Source organism: Camelina sativa, chromosome 11 (genome assembly GCF_000633955.1).
Source record: "Camelina sativa cultivar DH55 chromosome 11, Cs, whole genome shotgun sequence".
NCBI classification, from domain to species: Eukaryota; Viridiplantae; Streptophyta; class Magnoliopsida; order Brassicales; family Brassicaceae; genus Camelina; species Camelina sativa.
The window spans coordinates 47,570,201-47,582,144 of record NC_025695.1 but is presented as its reverse complement, the minus strand read 5'-3'; the positions used below and the strand labels follow the sequence as shown (position 1 = coordinate 47,582,144).

The following is an 11,944-nucleotide window of genomic DNA, read 5'->3' as shown; positions in this document are numbered from 1 at the left end:
TTTTTTTTTTTTTTTTTTTTTTAACATCCACTAACCATAATTTTTATACGTACGTACAAAATAATACATAATACATTCAAATTTCAAAGCTTTTATAAAAAAACGATCTGCCGTTTCTACATTCCAGAACACAACTATACGTCGTCGGATTCCTTTCTTCCAAGTTCCAACAATACAAATCAAAAGAACGACCTGCCGTTTTCATATTTCTTTTAAGCATAGTAGTATATGTCGTCGTTTTTTAGGGTTCTTCACTAAAACTCTCAAACACTTGACTGAACCCTTTCACTTGTCTCCAGTTTTTTTACCGGTCACCGGCGACGGCTCCGGCGAAACTCCGTTGTTACAAGTTAAAGTCATGCCTTTGAAGTTCCCTCTCCGAATACGGTTCTTCACTCATCCTCTTCCGGGTACACATCTCTCTTATAATCCCTCAAGCTACGTCCCTTTGTTCTTCCGGATATTCTCATCTAGATTGAATTACTTCGAACTCGGGTCTCGCATCAACTTCTCAACCCGTCCGAACAGAGACCAACCCGAATTCGAACGGCGAAGTCGAGATGGAGGCTCGTCAAAGAGCTTGATCGAAGACGAAGAAGAGCTCAGCAATTGGGTTAGCTGTTTTAGAACCGGATCGTCGCGTGGACTTGTCGAGAGTGACGATCACGATTCGGGTCCAAACGTAGAAGACCGTAGCAGAGGGAGAAACCAAGACAGAAGGGGATTTCGCAACCAAGTTGATTCCTTTAGAGATAATAAGCGATATGGTGGAAGTGGGTTGAATGGTCGGATACAGGGGAAGAGTAGTGAAGCGTCTTTTAGGAGAGATAGAGGTAGAGAAGATTACAAGAGTTTAGGGAAGCGGGGTGATCGTTTTCTTGAAGACGAAAGCAGTGATGAGGATGTGAAGAGTTTAGCAATGGGAGGTATTGGGGATTTGCTTAGTGAAGAAGATGAGGAAGAGGACGAAGATTATGAATTTCTTAAGAAGAAAGCTGTTTCTGCTTTTGGGTTTGATAAGGAGAATGCTGTAGGAGCGGATCGAGGAAAGAATGCTGATAATTCTTATTTGACTAAGACAAGGTAACGTTGTTGTAAATCTAATTTCTTTTGTGTGCTGTTGAATTGTTTAGAAGACAAGAGTTAGGTTGCTGCAAAAGTTTTCATTACTTTTTACTCTGATCACTTGGTACCGTTTTATTGAGAGTTACTCTATGTTTATGGTGAAATGGTTTTTTCTTTATACAGATTCGATCAGTATCCATTGTCTCCCTTATCGTTAAAAGCAATGAAGGATGCTGGATACGAGACAATGACTGTTGTGCAGGAAGCTACGCTTCCTGTAATTCTCAAAGGTATGCGTTCACTTATATTTCTTTTAAGGTACTTATTGGATCAATGATGCAGAAAAAAAACAATACCATGATTTAGGAAATTTGTGATTCTACCATGGTGCTCTATATGATCACAACCTGTTTCAGCCTAGCAATCCAGTAGTAGAAAGAAAAGTTTACAAACTTTGTGAACCTCAATTATACAAGGATTTCCGTTGTTATAACTTTAAAACTTTTCTTTAATTCCTTGGTTTCTTTGGCATTTCTACTTTTTCCAGGCAAAGATGTCCTAGCTAAGGCCAAAACAGGAACTGGGAAAACTGTAGCGTTTTTGGTGAGACATACCATACACTAAGTTGGCCATTTGGTAATGGATTGAACCTGTATTTAGGATCTGTGCTTATTTTGCTGATGTTTATTTTTAAGCTTCCATCAATTGAAGTAGTTGTCAAATCTCCTCCTACAAGCCCCGATAATAAGCGACCCCCAATTCTTGCGCTTGTGATATGTCCAACTAGAGAACTTGCCAATCAAGCTGCTACAGAAGCAAACACCTTGTTAAAGTATCATCCAACTATCGGTGTTCAAGTTGTGATTGGAGGCACAAGACTTGGTTTAGAGCAAAAGCGTATGCAAACAAATCCTTGCCAGGTGAATATTGTTTCCTTTGGTTATATAGTCGAGGCTCATCTTTAAAGCAAATCCTTAAAGTTCGTATTATATCGTAACTGTGAGTTGAAACTTTCAGATTTTAGTGGCTACACCTGGAAGACTCAAAGACCATATCGAGAACACGCCAGGATTTGCGACAAGGTTAAAGGGTGTGAAAGTTCTTGTGCTTGATGAAGCTGACCATCTTTTAGACATGGGTTTCCGCAAGGACATTGAGAGGATAATTTCAGCTGTTCCTAAGGAGAGACAAACTTTTCTATTTTCCGCCACAGTACCTGAAGAGGTTTGTCTCACTCTCTTGCATAATTAGTTTGGTTTTTGATTTTTCTTGTCATAGTCACTTGTTGTAGTGGGTCTTGATTTGTGTTGTTTTTTTTTCTGGTGTAAAGGTTCGCCAAATATGCCTTGTTGCTCTGAGGCGGGATCACGAGTTTGTCAACTGTGTTCACGAAGGCACTGGTGAGACGCATCAACAGGTCAGACAAACGCACATGATTGCATCTCTGGACAGACATTTCTCTCTTCTGTACACACTTCTTCGCGAACACATTATGGATAATGTGGACTATAAGGTAAAACCAGCGCTTATTGCAGACCCTGATGACTATTGTTTTCCTTTTCTGATCAACTCTTGTTCGTGAAGGTCATTGTCTTCTGTACAACTGCTATGGTTACAAAATTAATGGCTGATCTACTTGGTGAGCTAAACTTAAATGTGAGAGAGATCCATTCTAGAAAACCACAGAGTTACAGGACAAGGGTTTCTAATGAGTTCCGAAAATCCAAGGGTTTGATTCTGGCAACTTCTGATGTATCTGCTCGAGGAGTTGATTACCCTGATGTGACCCTTGTTTTACAGGTAAAATCTGTCATACAATATTATAATACTCTTACCTAAACTTCAACTAGAAACTGTTTTTCTTGGAGTTTAACAGAAACTGTATGCATTTGTTTACTTCTACCAGGTGGGATTGCCAAAAGACAGAGAACAATATATACACAGACTGGGTAGAACCGGGAGAAAAGGAAAGGAAGGAGAAGGCATATTGTTGTTGGCACCATGGGAGGAATACTTTCTATCAGCTCTTAAAGACTTACCCATTACTAAGTCTTCTCTGCCAGCAATAGACCCCGAAACTGTGAAAAAGGTTAGCCCTTTTCATCACCAAATCACACTGATATTGGCAAAAAGCCTTTGCTTCAATAAGACCAGATCAAGAATCTAATTGTGTATATCAATACCAATCTCTTAGCTTCATTAGCTGATGTGTATGAGAACAAACAGGTGCAAAAGGCTCTTTGCCATGTGGAGATGAGGAACAAGGAGGCAGCGTATCAGGCTTGGTTGGGTTACTATAACTCACAAAAGATGATTGGAAGAGACAAAGACAGGCTTGTGGAGTTGGCAAACGAATTTAGTCGTAGTATGGGACTTGACAATCCTCCAGCTATACCAAAACTCATCCTTGGTAAGATGGGTCTCAAAAATGTTCCTGGTCTTAGAGCCAAGTAGAATTATACTATAGTATCAAGTTTTCAACATATTTTTTTCATATCCCTCGGCCTAAAGACAATGAAATTCACATCAAAACCAGAGGTAATACAATACAATTCGGACACCAAGCTTTGATTATTCACTAAAAATAAAAGCCGGCGGCCCACTTTGGACGTTAAATTAGCCCATTATTTTGTTAACCGACTAAAATCGGAAAATCGAAGTGTATATATATATTGCTACTACTTGCTAGGGTTTACCCAATATCTCTAGTTTTTAACATATCTTTTTCTTTGTTGAATCGGCAAATCATGAGTTCCTCATCTCCCATATCGATTAACGATCTCACCAGTTCCTTGGCTAACACGCCGCGCCTCCTATTCGCCATCGTAGAAAACGGCAACGAAAACGCAAAAGCCTGCGGTGTGTGGAGCTTCTTCTCATCACCTCAGCTTGAGAATCCATATGAGAAATCATCGTCGACGACTCTTGTAGCAGCGGCCGAATTCCATGTGAGATTCTCTCCAAACAATCTACTGATCAATCATGATTATGACCTAAAATATTGTTCATGTGGCTACGTCTCTGGCTTGTTCTATATCCATGGTAATAGATACCAGGCTAGACCTCTGATATGTAACCCCATCACGGGACGGTATGCAATCTTACCTGATAGGTATACTTACCGAAAGGCGTATAGCTTTTTCGGGTTTGACCCGATTGAGAAGCAATACAAGGCATTGTCCATGGCTTATTACTGTGGTCCTGGCCGTAATAAAATTCTTACACTTGAAGATGGAGATTTGACGTGGAGAAGGATCAAATGTCCCATACGACATGATATTAAGAGTGATGGGGTATGCATCAACGGGGTTTTGTATTACTTGTGTGATACGTCAGATTGTTGTAATGATGCTCATGTTGTGACGTCTGATTATGTGATAGTGTGCTTTGATGTTAGGTCTGAAAAGTTCACCTTTATTGATGTAGAAAGGTTTTGTCGATTGATTAACTATAAGGGCAAATTAGCTGTGATCTATTGGGAGGATGATGAAGACATTTATCATAAGTGTTTTTATGGGAAAGATATCGATGAGTATTTGGAGGAAAATCTTGATGTTGATGCCACTAATGAGTTGCGTGTGTGGGTTTTAGAGGATGTTGAGAAACAGGAATGGTCGAAATATGAATACACTTGGACCGATGATAGATTCTTCCGCCGTCAGGTTTCCATCGCTGGTGCGACTGCTTCAGGTGAAATAGTGTTTTCGATGAACAAGTATACATCTAAACAACCGTTTTATGTTTTCTACTTCAATCCCGAAACGAAAACTCTCCAACGTGTTGAAATCCAAGGTTTTGGTGAAGCGTTTAAGAAACCTTGTAGTGTTCGCACCTTTGTAAACCACGTAGAGGATCTTAATCTTAACGATTTAGAACTACTCAAGTCAGTCCACCCTCCACTGGAGAAGCCAGAATATGTACAAGATTCAGAATCAGACTGAGAAGTGAGAGGGGACGTACGATATGTCGATGTCATCACTTTCTGCTCTTAATTTATCTATGCTTCTTTTTCGTTTTTTGTCAACCTAAATTATCTATTCGTTTTTGCTCTTTTGATATGTACCCTTTTCATTTTCAATAATAAAAAGTAAGTTTTATTTCAAATCCGTGTTCTTCATTGAAATCGATGCTTGGAGTTGGAGGTTCAATATTTTTGATTCGTTTTCTAGGTTTTGTATTAACAAGTATCCGACAGTCTTTCCTGAATGAATTTGAATTCGGTTTATATAGTAGTAGGCAGTGCAAACATAATTTACAGGCTAATGTAGTCCGATCATGATGGCAGATCATAAAATAGCTCCTACACATGACTAAGAACATGACAACGCTATCAGAATATGTGAAAGAACTTTGTAAGTTTTATTCATATTATCACTAGGTATTAACCAGCTGTTTTGGTGAACTTTTTTTGATGATTTTTTTTAATAATTTATTTTGTTATTATGTTATTTATAAAGGTTTGTAATTAAAAATTCATTTTGTTTATATTAAATTTTTTGTATTTTAGAAATGTTTATTGAAAATCTGTCAATAAAACATTTACATGTAACGAATAAAATTGTTTAAACTTTTGTCAATTAAACGCAATTCATGCTATAGTTGTGAAATAAATAAAAAGATATAAATGTAAAAAGAGCAACTAAATATAGCTAGACATTCATTGTTTTTTCTTGTGGTTTTTCTTACATGTCTGTAATAAGCACCTTCAAGCATTAAATATATTCAAATCTCAATTTAGTTTTATTTTCCTAAAAAACGTTGGCTAAAAGAAAAATATAATTTTTTTAAAATAAATAAGATACTATATTTATATCTTTTATATTTTTATTTATTATTTTTTTTAAAATCTAAGCCGTTAAACGGAACTGTTATATATTTTATTATATTTGGTTTTTGACAAAAATTTTAACCTGTGCTCAAAAAGTTTTTTGATAAAATTTGTAGTTATATAGATTTTATTCGATTAAATTTTTAAAATCTTAGCTGTTAATTTTTTTAAGTACAAATTAGTTTTGATTCTAATAGATTTTTTTTACTTTTCTATAATTTATTTTATTTCATGTGTGCCCAATTTTCGTTTTTAATTAATTATATTTATTTAATTAATTAATTAATTTTAATTAAGTTTTTCTAACGACAATTGAATGTAATTTTTTACACATTTTAATAAGATTAATTTTATAATTGTACTTTCTAATTAATATAGTAGGATAATATGTTTCTTTTGATTAATTATCGGATTCTTTTGTTAAAAAGGTGTTTAGTATCCTAATTTCGTAGGATAAGATAGACACGTGGAGATGTTGACCCCAGAACTGGAGTGACATATCAATGCACATACGCACCATCGGCGCGTGACTAACAAACACGTTCAGAAACTCAGTTCGTCAATACCCGGCTAAGCGCGTGGTGTAAATCAATCGAAAGTGCTCTCTCTGCTCTCTCTGCTCTCTCTCTATTGGTGTCAAGTGTCTCTCTTTCGTTGTCCAACACTCCGATCAAATCCTCCGTCGTGTTTGCATGGCGTTTGCTCCGATTCTCCGCCGGGCTTCTGCGGCTAAGAACCTCCTGTCGTTGACCAGACTCGCCGTCGGCTCTTCAATCTCCTCCAGGTCTCTGCAAACCGGAGCCTCCGGCGATGATTCTCCTCAATCCATGGGTGGGTATCACGTGAGCTCCGGCGGATTCATGCGTGGAGCCGTGTATCGCGAGCCCAATCAGCCTCTAACCATCGAAGAGTTTCATATCCCTCGGCCTAAAGTCAATGAAATTCTCATCAAAACCAAAGGTACAAATTCTTTCTCCATGTTCTAAGGATTTGGGCTGAATCAATCTTCTGGAGAGTTCGAATGTTGAGAGTTGAATTCTTTTTCTTTTTGTGGGAAGCTTGTGGGGTTTGTCACTCTGATCTTCATGTGATGAAAGGAGAGATACCATTCTCTAGTCCTTGTGTTATTGGTCATGAGATCACTGGTGAAGTAGTTGAACACGGTCCTCTTACTGATCACAAGATCATTAAAAGGTTCTTTCTTTTTTTTCCTCCTCAACACTATAATGGAATCATATGTTTTGTTTATTATTCTGAATGTCTTAAACTTTATTTTCAGATTTCCAGTTGGGTCTCGTGTAGTTGGAGCTTTCATTATGCCTTGTGGAACCTGTTCTTATTGTGCTAAGGTGAGGTCGAAACTGTAGTTGCTTTCATTAAATTTTCTTTAACCTGAGAACTGAAACGTTTTAGCTGATACTTTTATTTACTTGGATACAGGGCCATGATGATCTGTGTGAAGACTTCTTTGCTTACAACAGAGCTAAGGGAACTCTTTACGATGGCGAAACTCGTCTCTTTTTAAGACATGATGGTAAATTTTGAATCTTTATTATGTTAGGAGAAACATGACTGTTTTACCTAATTACATTTCTCTGCAGATTCACCAGTGTATATGTACAGTATGGGAGGGATGGCTGAGTACTGTGTCACATCAGCTCACGGGTTAGCTCCTCTACCAGATTCTTTACCCTACACTGAATCTGCGATTCTAGGGTGTGCTGTTTTTACAGCATATGGTGCTATGGCTCATGCTGCTGAGATCCGTCCTGGAGATTCTATTGCAGTTATTGGAATTGGTGGTGTTGGTTCCAGGTATGTTATATGTGTGGCATCTTCATTTTAGTATCTGATTATTTGAGGATAGTTTCAACCTGAGGTTTTAATTGCTTCTTGTATTGACCATAACCATCTTTGAGTTGTTGCTTCAGTTGTTTGCAGATAGCGAGGGCTTTTGGAGCCTCGGATATAATTGCTGTGGATGTTCAGGATGATAAATTGCAGAAGGCCAAGACACTTGGTGCTACTCATATTGTCAATGGTGCTAAAGAAGATGCTGTTGAAAGGATAAGAGTATGTGATTATGGTTAATTAAGGCCTCTTTCTTGTGGCGATAGACCTTTGATTGATATTAATATGAAAAAACTGTTTCTTCCCTCGTAGGAAATAACCGGTGGGATGGGTGTTGATGTTGCTGTTGAAGCCCTGGGAAGGCCCCAAACTTTCATGCAGTGCACACTAAGTGTGAAAGATGGTGGAAAAGCTGTGATGATTGGACTCTCAAAAGCTGGTTCCGTTGGAGAAATTGACATAAACCGACTTGTTCGTAGGAAGGTTTGGGTTCTAACTTTCTTTGCCAATTTTACTGGTGCTGACCATGATGTTGAATTTTTTTCTTTTTGGTTTTTTCCAATGTTGTTGAAGATAAAAGTTATAGGGTCATATGGAGGAAGAGCAAGACAGGATCTTCCTAAAGTAGTGAAATTGGCAGAGTCAGGGATTTTCAATCTAACAAACGCAGTTTCAAGTAAATACAAGTTTGAAGATGCAGGCAAAGCATTTCAAGATCTCAACGAAGGCAAAATCGTTAGCCGAGGTGTTGTTGAGATACTATAACAATAATAGCTATCTGGTTCCTGTTTGGTAATGACTTGATCTGTTTTTTTAGTTGCTAGCTGCTACAATCTTACAGACAAGTTTTTCTTACTTGTGTTTGCTTCATTGTGCATTGCAAGTTAGCAATGTCTTCCGAGTTGTCCTTTTTGAACATTGTTCTTGTCTCTTGATCATCAATAAAAAGAAGCATTGTATGTATAACCGTTTTGATTTTTCCTTGCTCTAAGCTTAAATAATGAGATCATTATGACAACTTTTATACATGATGATTTAGCCTTAACATTAAGACTTGAGTTTTAGTTTCTATACTGGTAAAAATACAGTTACTAGACAGTTGTCATAATGATCTCATAAGAAAAGCTGTAGTAACTGGACATTTAAATTCATAATTTTACTGTATTTATTTCTTTTCAACAGTTATTATTATTTTTATTTTTTTTGATAATTCAGTAATTGTGTTTGTAAATTGTTTTTAATAATTTCTTCCCTCTTTAACAATTTTCTTATTACTGAAATTATCTAATAACTAAGATATATCAAATTCTTTCCAATTGTTAATTGGTTTTAAATACCATATTTGAATAAACCTTTTTTTTTTTTTTTATTTTAAAGAGAGTAAAAGATAAATAATAATGATAATAGTCATGCTGTGTGTTGTTGGACCAAGTGGCTAAAATTACAAATCTAGTTTCCATTCTCGGCGTCGGCTGCTTCTTCATAACGTCACCGTTTTTGGTAAACTCAATCTACTCCATTCCGTCTCACCGGAATCCTCTCGCTTTTTTTTTTGTCTCCCGTCTCCTCCGACGTTCTCCAAGCTTCAGCTGTTCCTCCTCCCAACATTTATCTGCTCGCCTTACCCGGTCAGATCCTTTTACGGTCCCTGATCGTTGATTTAATAAAATAAAAATAGATCGTATAGGTCTCGACCCTTTTTTTTTTTTTTTAATTGGAATTTGAAATTGGTTTCGAAATTTTAGGTCTTTTGATTAGGTTAGGGCAACGTTTGCTCTGGGTATTGAATTTTAGGGTTATTGGTCTCTCTGGAGCTTGATAATTTCAGCTTTGTTGTTAAAGTCTCGTTTTTTTTCGTTTCTGGGTCTAGATGAGATTTGATTAGACGTCAATTGCTGAAAAAGTTGGAGTCTTTGGGTCTGAATTTGTTCATAGGGATGTGAACTGTATTATCAGCTAATTCTGAAACGTTTCTTTTAGACTTTTGGTTTTGTGTAGGTAGGTTCTATGAGTAGTCGTAGATCTTTTATTCTGTGAAGTTTCTTGCTTGTAAGTAATTTTGGATCACTTTATTGAGTCTCTCATAAGTATTTGTTCAAATTTCAGGAAAACTACAGAGTGTAAACCTAGATGGTTTCGTTTTGTTAAGACTCGCTCTACTCTTTTTTTCCGATTCACATGGTAAGGACATTGGGGTAGAGAATACTACTAATAAGCAATGGGAGATGGGAGTTCCACTAGATCCAACAGCTCAAACAGCAGTAGTGAGAAACCAGAGTGGCTGCAACAGTACAATCTCGTTGGTAAGATTGGTGAAGGAACCTATGGTCTTGTTTTCTTGGCTAGAACCAAGACTCCGCCTAAAAGACCAATTGCTATCAAGAAGTTTAAGCAGTCAAAAGACGGAGATGGAGTTTCCCCAACTGCTATCCGCGAGATCATGTTGCTCAGAGAGATTTCCCATGAGAACGTCGTGAAGCTTGTGAATGTCCACATCAATTTTGCAGACATGTCTCTATATCTTGCCTTTGATTATGCCGAGTACGATCTCTACGAAATCATCAGGCACCACAGAGACAAAGTCAGCCATTCGATAAACACATACACAGTTAAGTCTTTGCTCTGGCAGCTTCTCAACGGGTTGAACTATCTTCACAGTAATTGGATTATACACAGAGATTTGAAACCGTCGAATATCTTGGTTATGGGAGATGGAGAAGAACACGGAATAGTGAAAATAGCTGACTTCGGGCTTGCAAGGATATATCAAGCTCCGTTGAAAGCGCTATCGGATAACGGAGTTGTGGTCACAATCTGGTACAGAGCACCGGAGCTGCTTCTTGGCTCGAAGCACTATACAAGCGCCGTAGATATGTGGGCTGTTGGATGTATATTCGCGGAGTTACTTACTCTCAAACCGTTATTCCAAGGAGCAGAAGCGAAGTCAGCTCAAACCCCTTTCCAGTTAGATCAACTCGACAAGATATTTAAGATCTTAGGCCACCCGACGATGGATAAATGGCCAACGCTAGTTAACCTCCCACACTGGCATAACGATGTTCAACACATTCAAGCTCACAAATACGACAGCGTTGGTCTCCACAACGTGGTTCACCTGAATCAGAAAAGTCCTGCGTATGATCTCAGGTTACGCACCTCCTAACAAAACCAGACGCCTCTAATGATTTTTATAAGGTGAAGTCGATATCATCATACTCGGGTGGGTTAGATTCTGTGTGTTTGCTGCAGAAGAAAGCGTTGCTATTTGCTTTATAGAGTAGAGTTAGACTGTAATGCAGCATGTGGTGTGTTGCTATATTCATATGGATGGATTGGATTCTGTAGTTTCTGTAAAAACATATCCTCTCAAGTGTTTGTTAATTAGAGCATCATTTCATTTCTCTTAACATCATTTCTCAAATAATAGTAAATAGGAGATTTGCCAGAGTAAGAATATATAATATCACCAGTGTGACCAGACAACGTTTCTCTGATAATACAAATACCTACGGAGTGAAATAGTTATGACAAATACAGTTTTGGTGATATTTTTAACGTTTAATGAAACTTGGTTTTCTTTACACGCCAGTGTCAGTCTATCACCAGTGTGACCAGACAACGTTTCTCTGATAATATCTATTTACCCACCTAAATACATATAGAATCTAATACTGTATTAGTAATACTATAAGATTGTAGATCGTCAATCATAGAGCTAAAACCACTTCACCCGACATAGTTGGTCTTTCTTTTTATTTGTGTCAACGAAACAATTGTTTTTTTTTATCTTTCAGCTTAATCCACATGCGTGGCCGTGTGTATTTAATGTATTCAAGCTTATTTACATAACGCTTATCTACCAGCTATGCAGTAATAAATTATAACAAAGATAAGAATTTTAAAATTCAAGTTTTTGTCTTCGCTTACCTACCATGATCAATTGNAACAAAACCAGACGCCTCTAATGATTTTTAATAAGGTGAAGTCGATATCATCAAACTCGGGTGGGTTAGATTCTGTGTGTTTGCTGCAGAAGAAAGCGTTGCGATTTGCTTTATAGAGTAGAGTTAGATTGTAATGCAGCATGTGGTGTGTTGCTATATTCGGATTGGATTCTGTAGTTTTTGTAAAAACATATCCTCTCAAGTGTTTGTTAATTAGAGCATCATTTCTCTTAACATCATTTCTCAAATAATAGTA

General features: G+C 37.4%; 4 protein-coding genes across 4 annotated transcripts; all 4 read left to right on the top strand.

Moving 5' to 3' along the window:
* LOC104726989 (DEAD-box ATP-dependent RNA helicase 31-like) lies at positions 359 to 3,561 on the top strand. Its single transcript, XM_010445974.2, has 9 exons — positions 359 to 1,083; positions 1,249 to 1,355; positions 1,613 to 1,668; positions 1,761 to 1,985; positions 2,083 to 2,289; positions 2,396 to 2,578; positions 2,650 to 2,865; positions 2,972 to 3,154; positions 3,292 to 3,561. The coding sequence occupies exons 1-9, from the start codon at positions 359 to 361 to the stop codon at positions 3,517 to 3,519; spliced, it is 2,130 nt and encodes a 709-aa protein (XP_010444276.1). The 3' UTR covers positions 3,520 to 3,561.
* On the top strand, positions 3,681 to 5,044 carry LOC104726990 (F-box protein At2g15640-like). The gene has a single exon (XM_010445976.1). It carries the CDS (start codon positions 3,813 to 3,815, stop codon positions 5,004 to 5,006), a length of 1,194 nt encoding a protein of 397 aa, XP_010444278.1. The 5' UTR covers positions 3,681 to 3,812; the 3' UTR covers positions 5,007 to 5,044.
* On the top strand, positions 6,463 to 8,712 carry LOC104726988 (alcohol dehydrogenase). Its single transcript, XM_010445973.2, has 8 exons — positions 6,463 to 6,853; positions 6,952 to 7,087; positions 7,173 to 7,242; positions 7,334 to 7,427; positions 7,495 to 7,708; positions 7,825 to 7,966; positions 8,057 to 8,227; positions 8,318 to 8,712. The coding sequence occupies exons 1-8, from the start codon at positions 6,586 to 6,588 to the stop codon at positions 8,507 to 8,509; spliced, it is 1,287 nt and encodes a 428-aa protein (XP_010444275.1). The 5' UTR covers positions 6,463 to 6,585; the 3' UTR covers positions 8,510 to 8,712.
* Positions 9,168 to 11,151, top strand: LOC104726987 (cyclin-dependent kinase E-1-like). The gene is made up of 2 exons (XM_010445972.2): positions 9,168 to 9,372; positions 9,851 to 11,151. The coding sequence occupies exon 2, from the start codon at positions 9,963 to 9,965 to the stop codon at positions 10,905 to 10,907; it is 945 nt and encodes a 314-aa protein (XP_010444274.1). The 5' UTR covers positions 9,168 to 9,372; positions 9,851 to 9,962; the 3' UTR covers positions 10,908 to 11,151.

Bases quoted from the DNA above. Each gene is read 5' to 3' on its own strand.
- LOC104726989 (XM_010445974.2), top strand. From the start codon at position 359: ATGCCTTTGAAGTTCCCTCTCCGAATACGGTTCTTCACTCATCCTCTT. The intron at 1,084-1,248 runs GTAACGTTGTTG...TTCTTTATACAG, and splicing joins TCTTATTTGACTAAGACAAG to ATTCGATCAGTATCCATTGT. The intron at 2,290-2,395 runs GTTTGTCTCACT...TCTGGTGTAAAG, and splicing joins CCGCCACAGTACCTGAAGAG to GTTCGCCAAATATGCCTTGT.
- LOC104726990 (XM_010445976.1), top strand. From the start codon at position 3,813: ATGAGTTCCTCATCTCCCATATCGATTAACGATCTCACCAGTTCCTTG.
- LOC104726988 (XM_010445973.2), top strand. From the start codon at position 6,586: ATGGCGTTTGCTCCGATTCTCCGCCGGGCTTCTGCGGCTAAGAACCTC. The intron at 7,428-7,494 runs GTAAATTTTGAA...ATTTCTCTGCAG, and splicing joins TCTCTTTTTAAGACATGATG to ATTCACCAGTGTATATGTAC. The intron at 7,967-8,056 runs GTATGTGATTAT...CTTCCCTCGTAG, and splicing joins ATGCTGTTGAAAGGATAAGA to GAAATAACCGGTGGGATGGG.
- LOC104726987 (XM_010445972.2), top strand. From the start codon at position 9,963: ATGGGAGATGGGAGTTCCACTAGATCCAACAGCTCAAACAGCAGTAGT.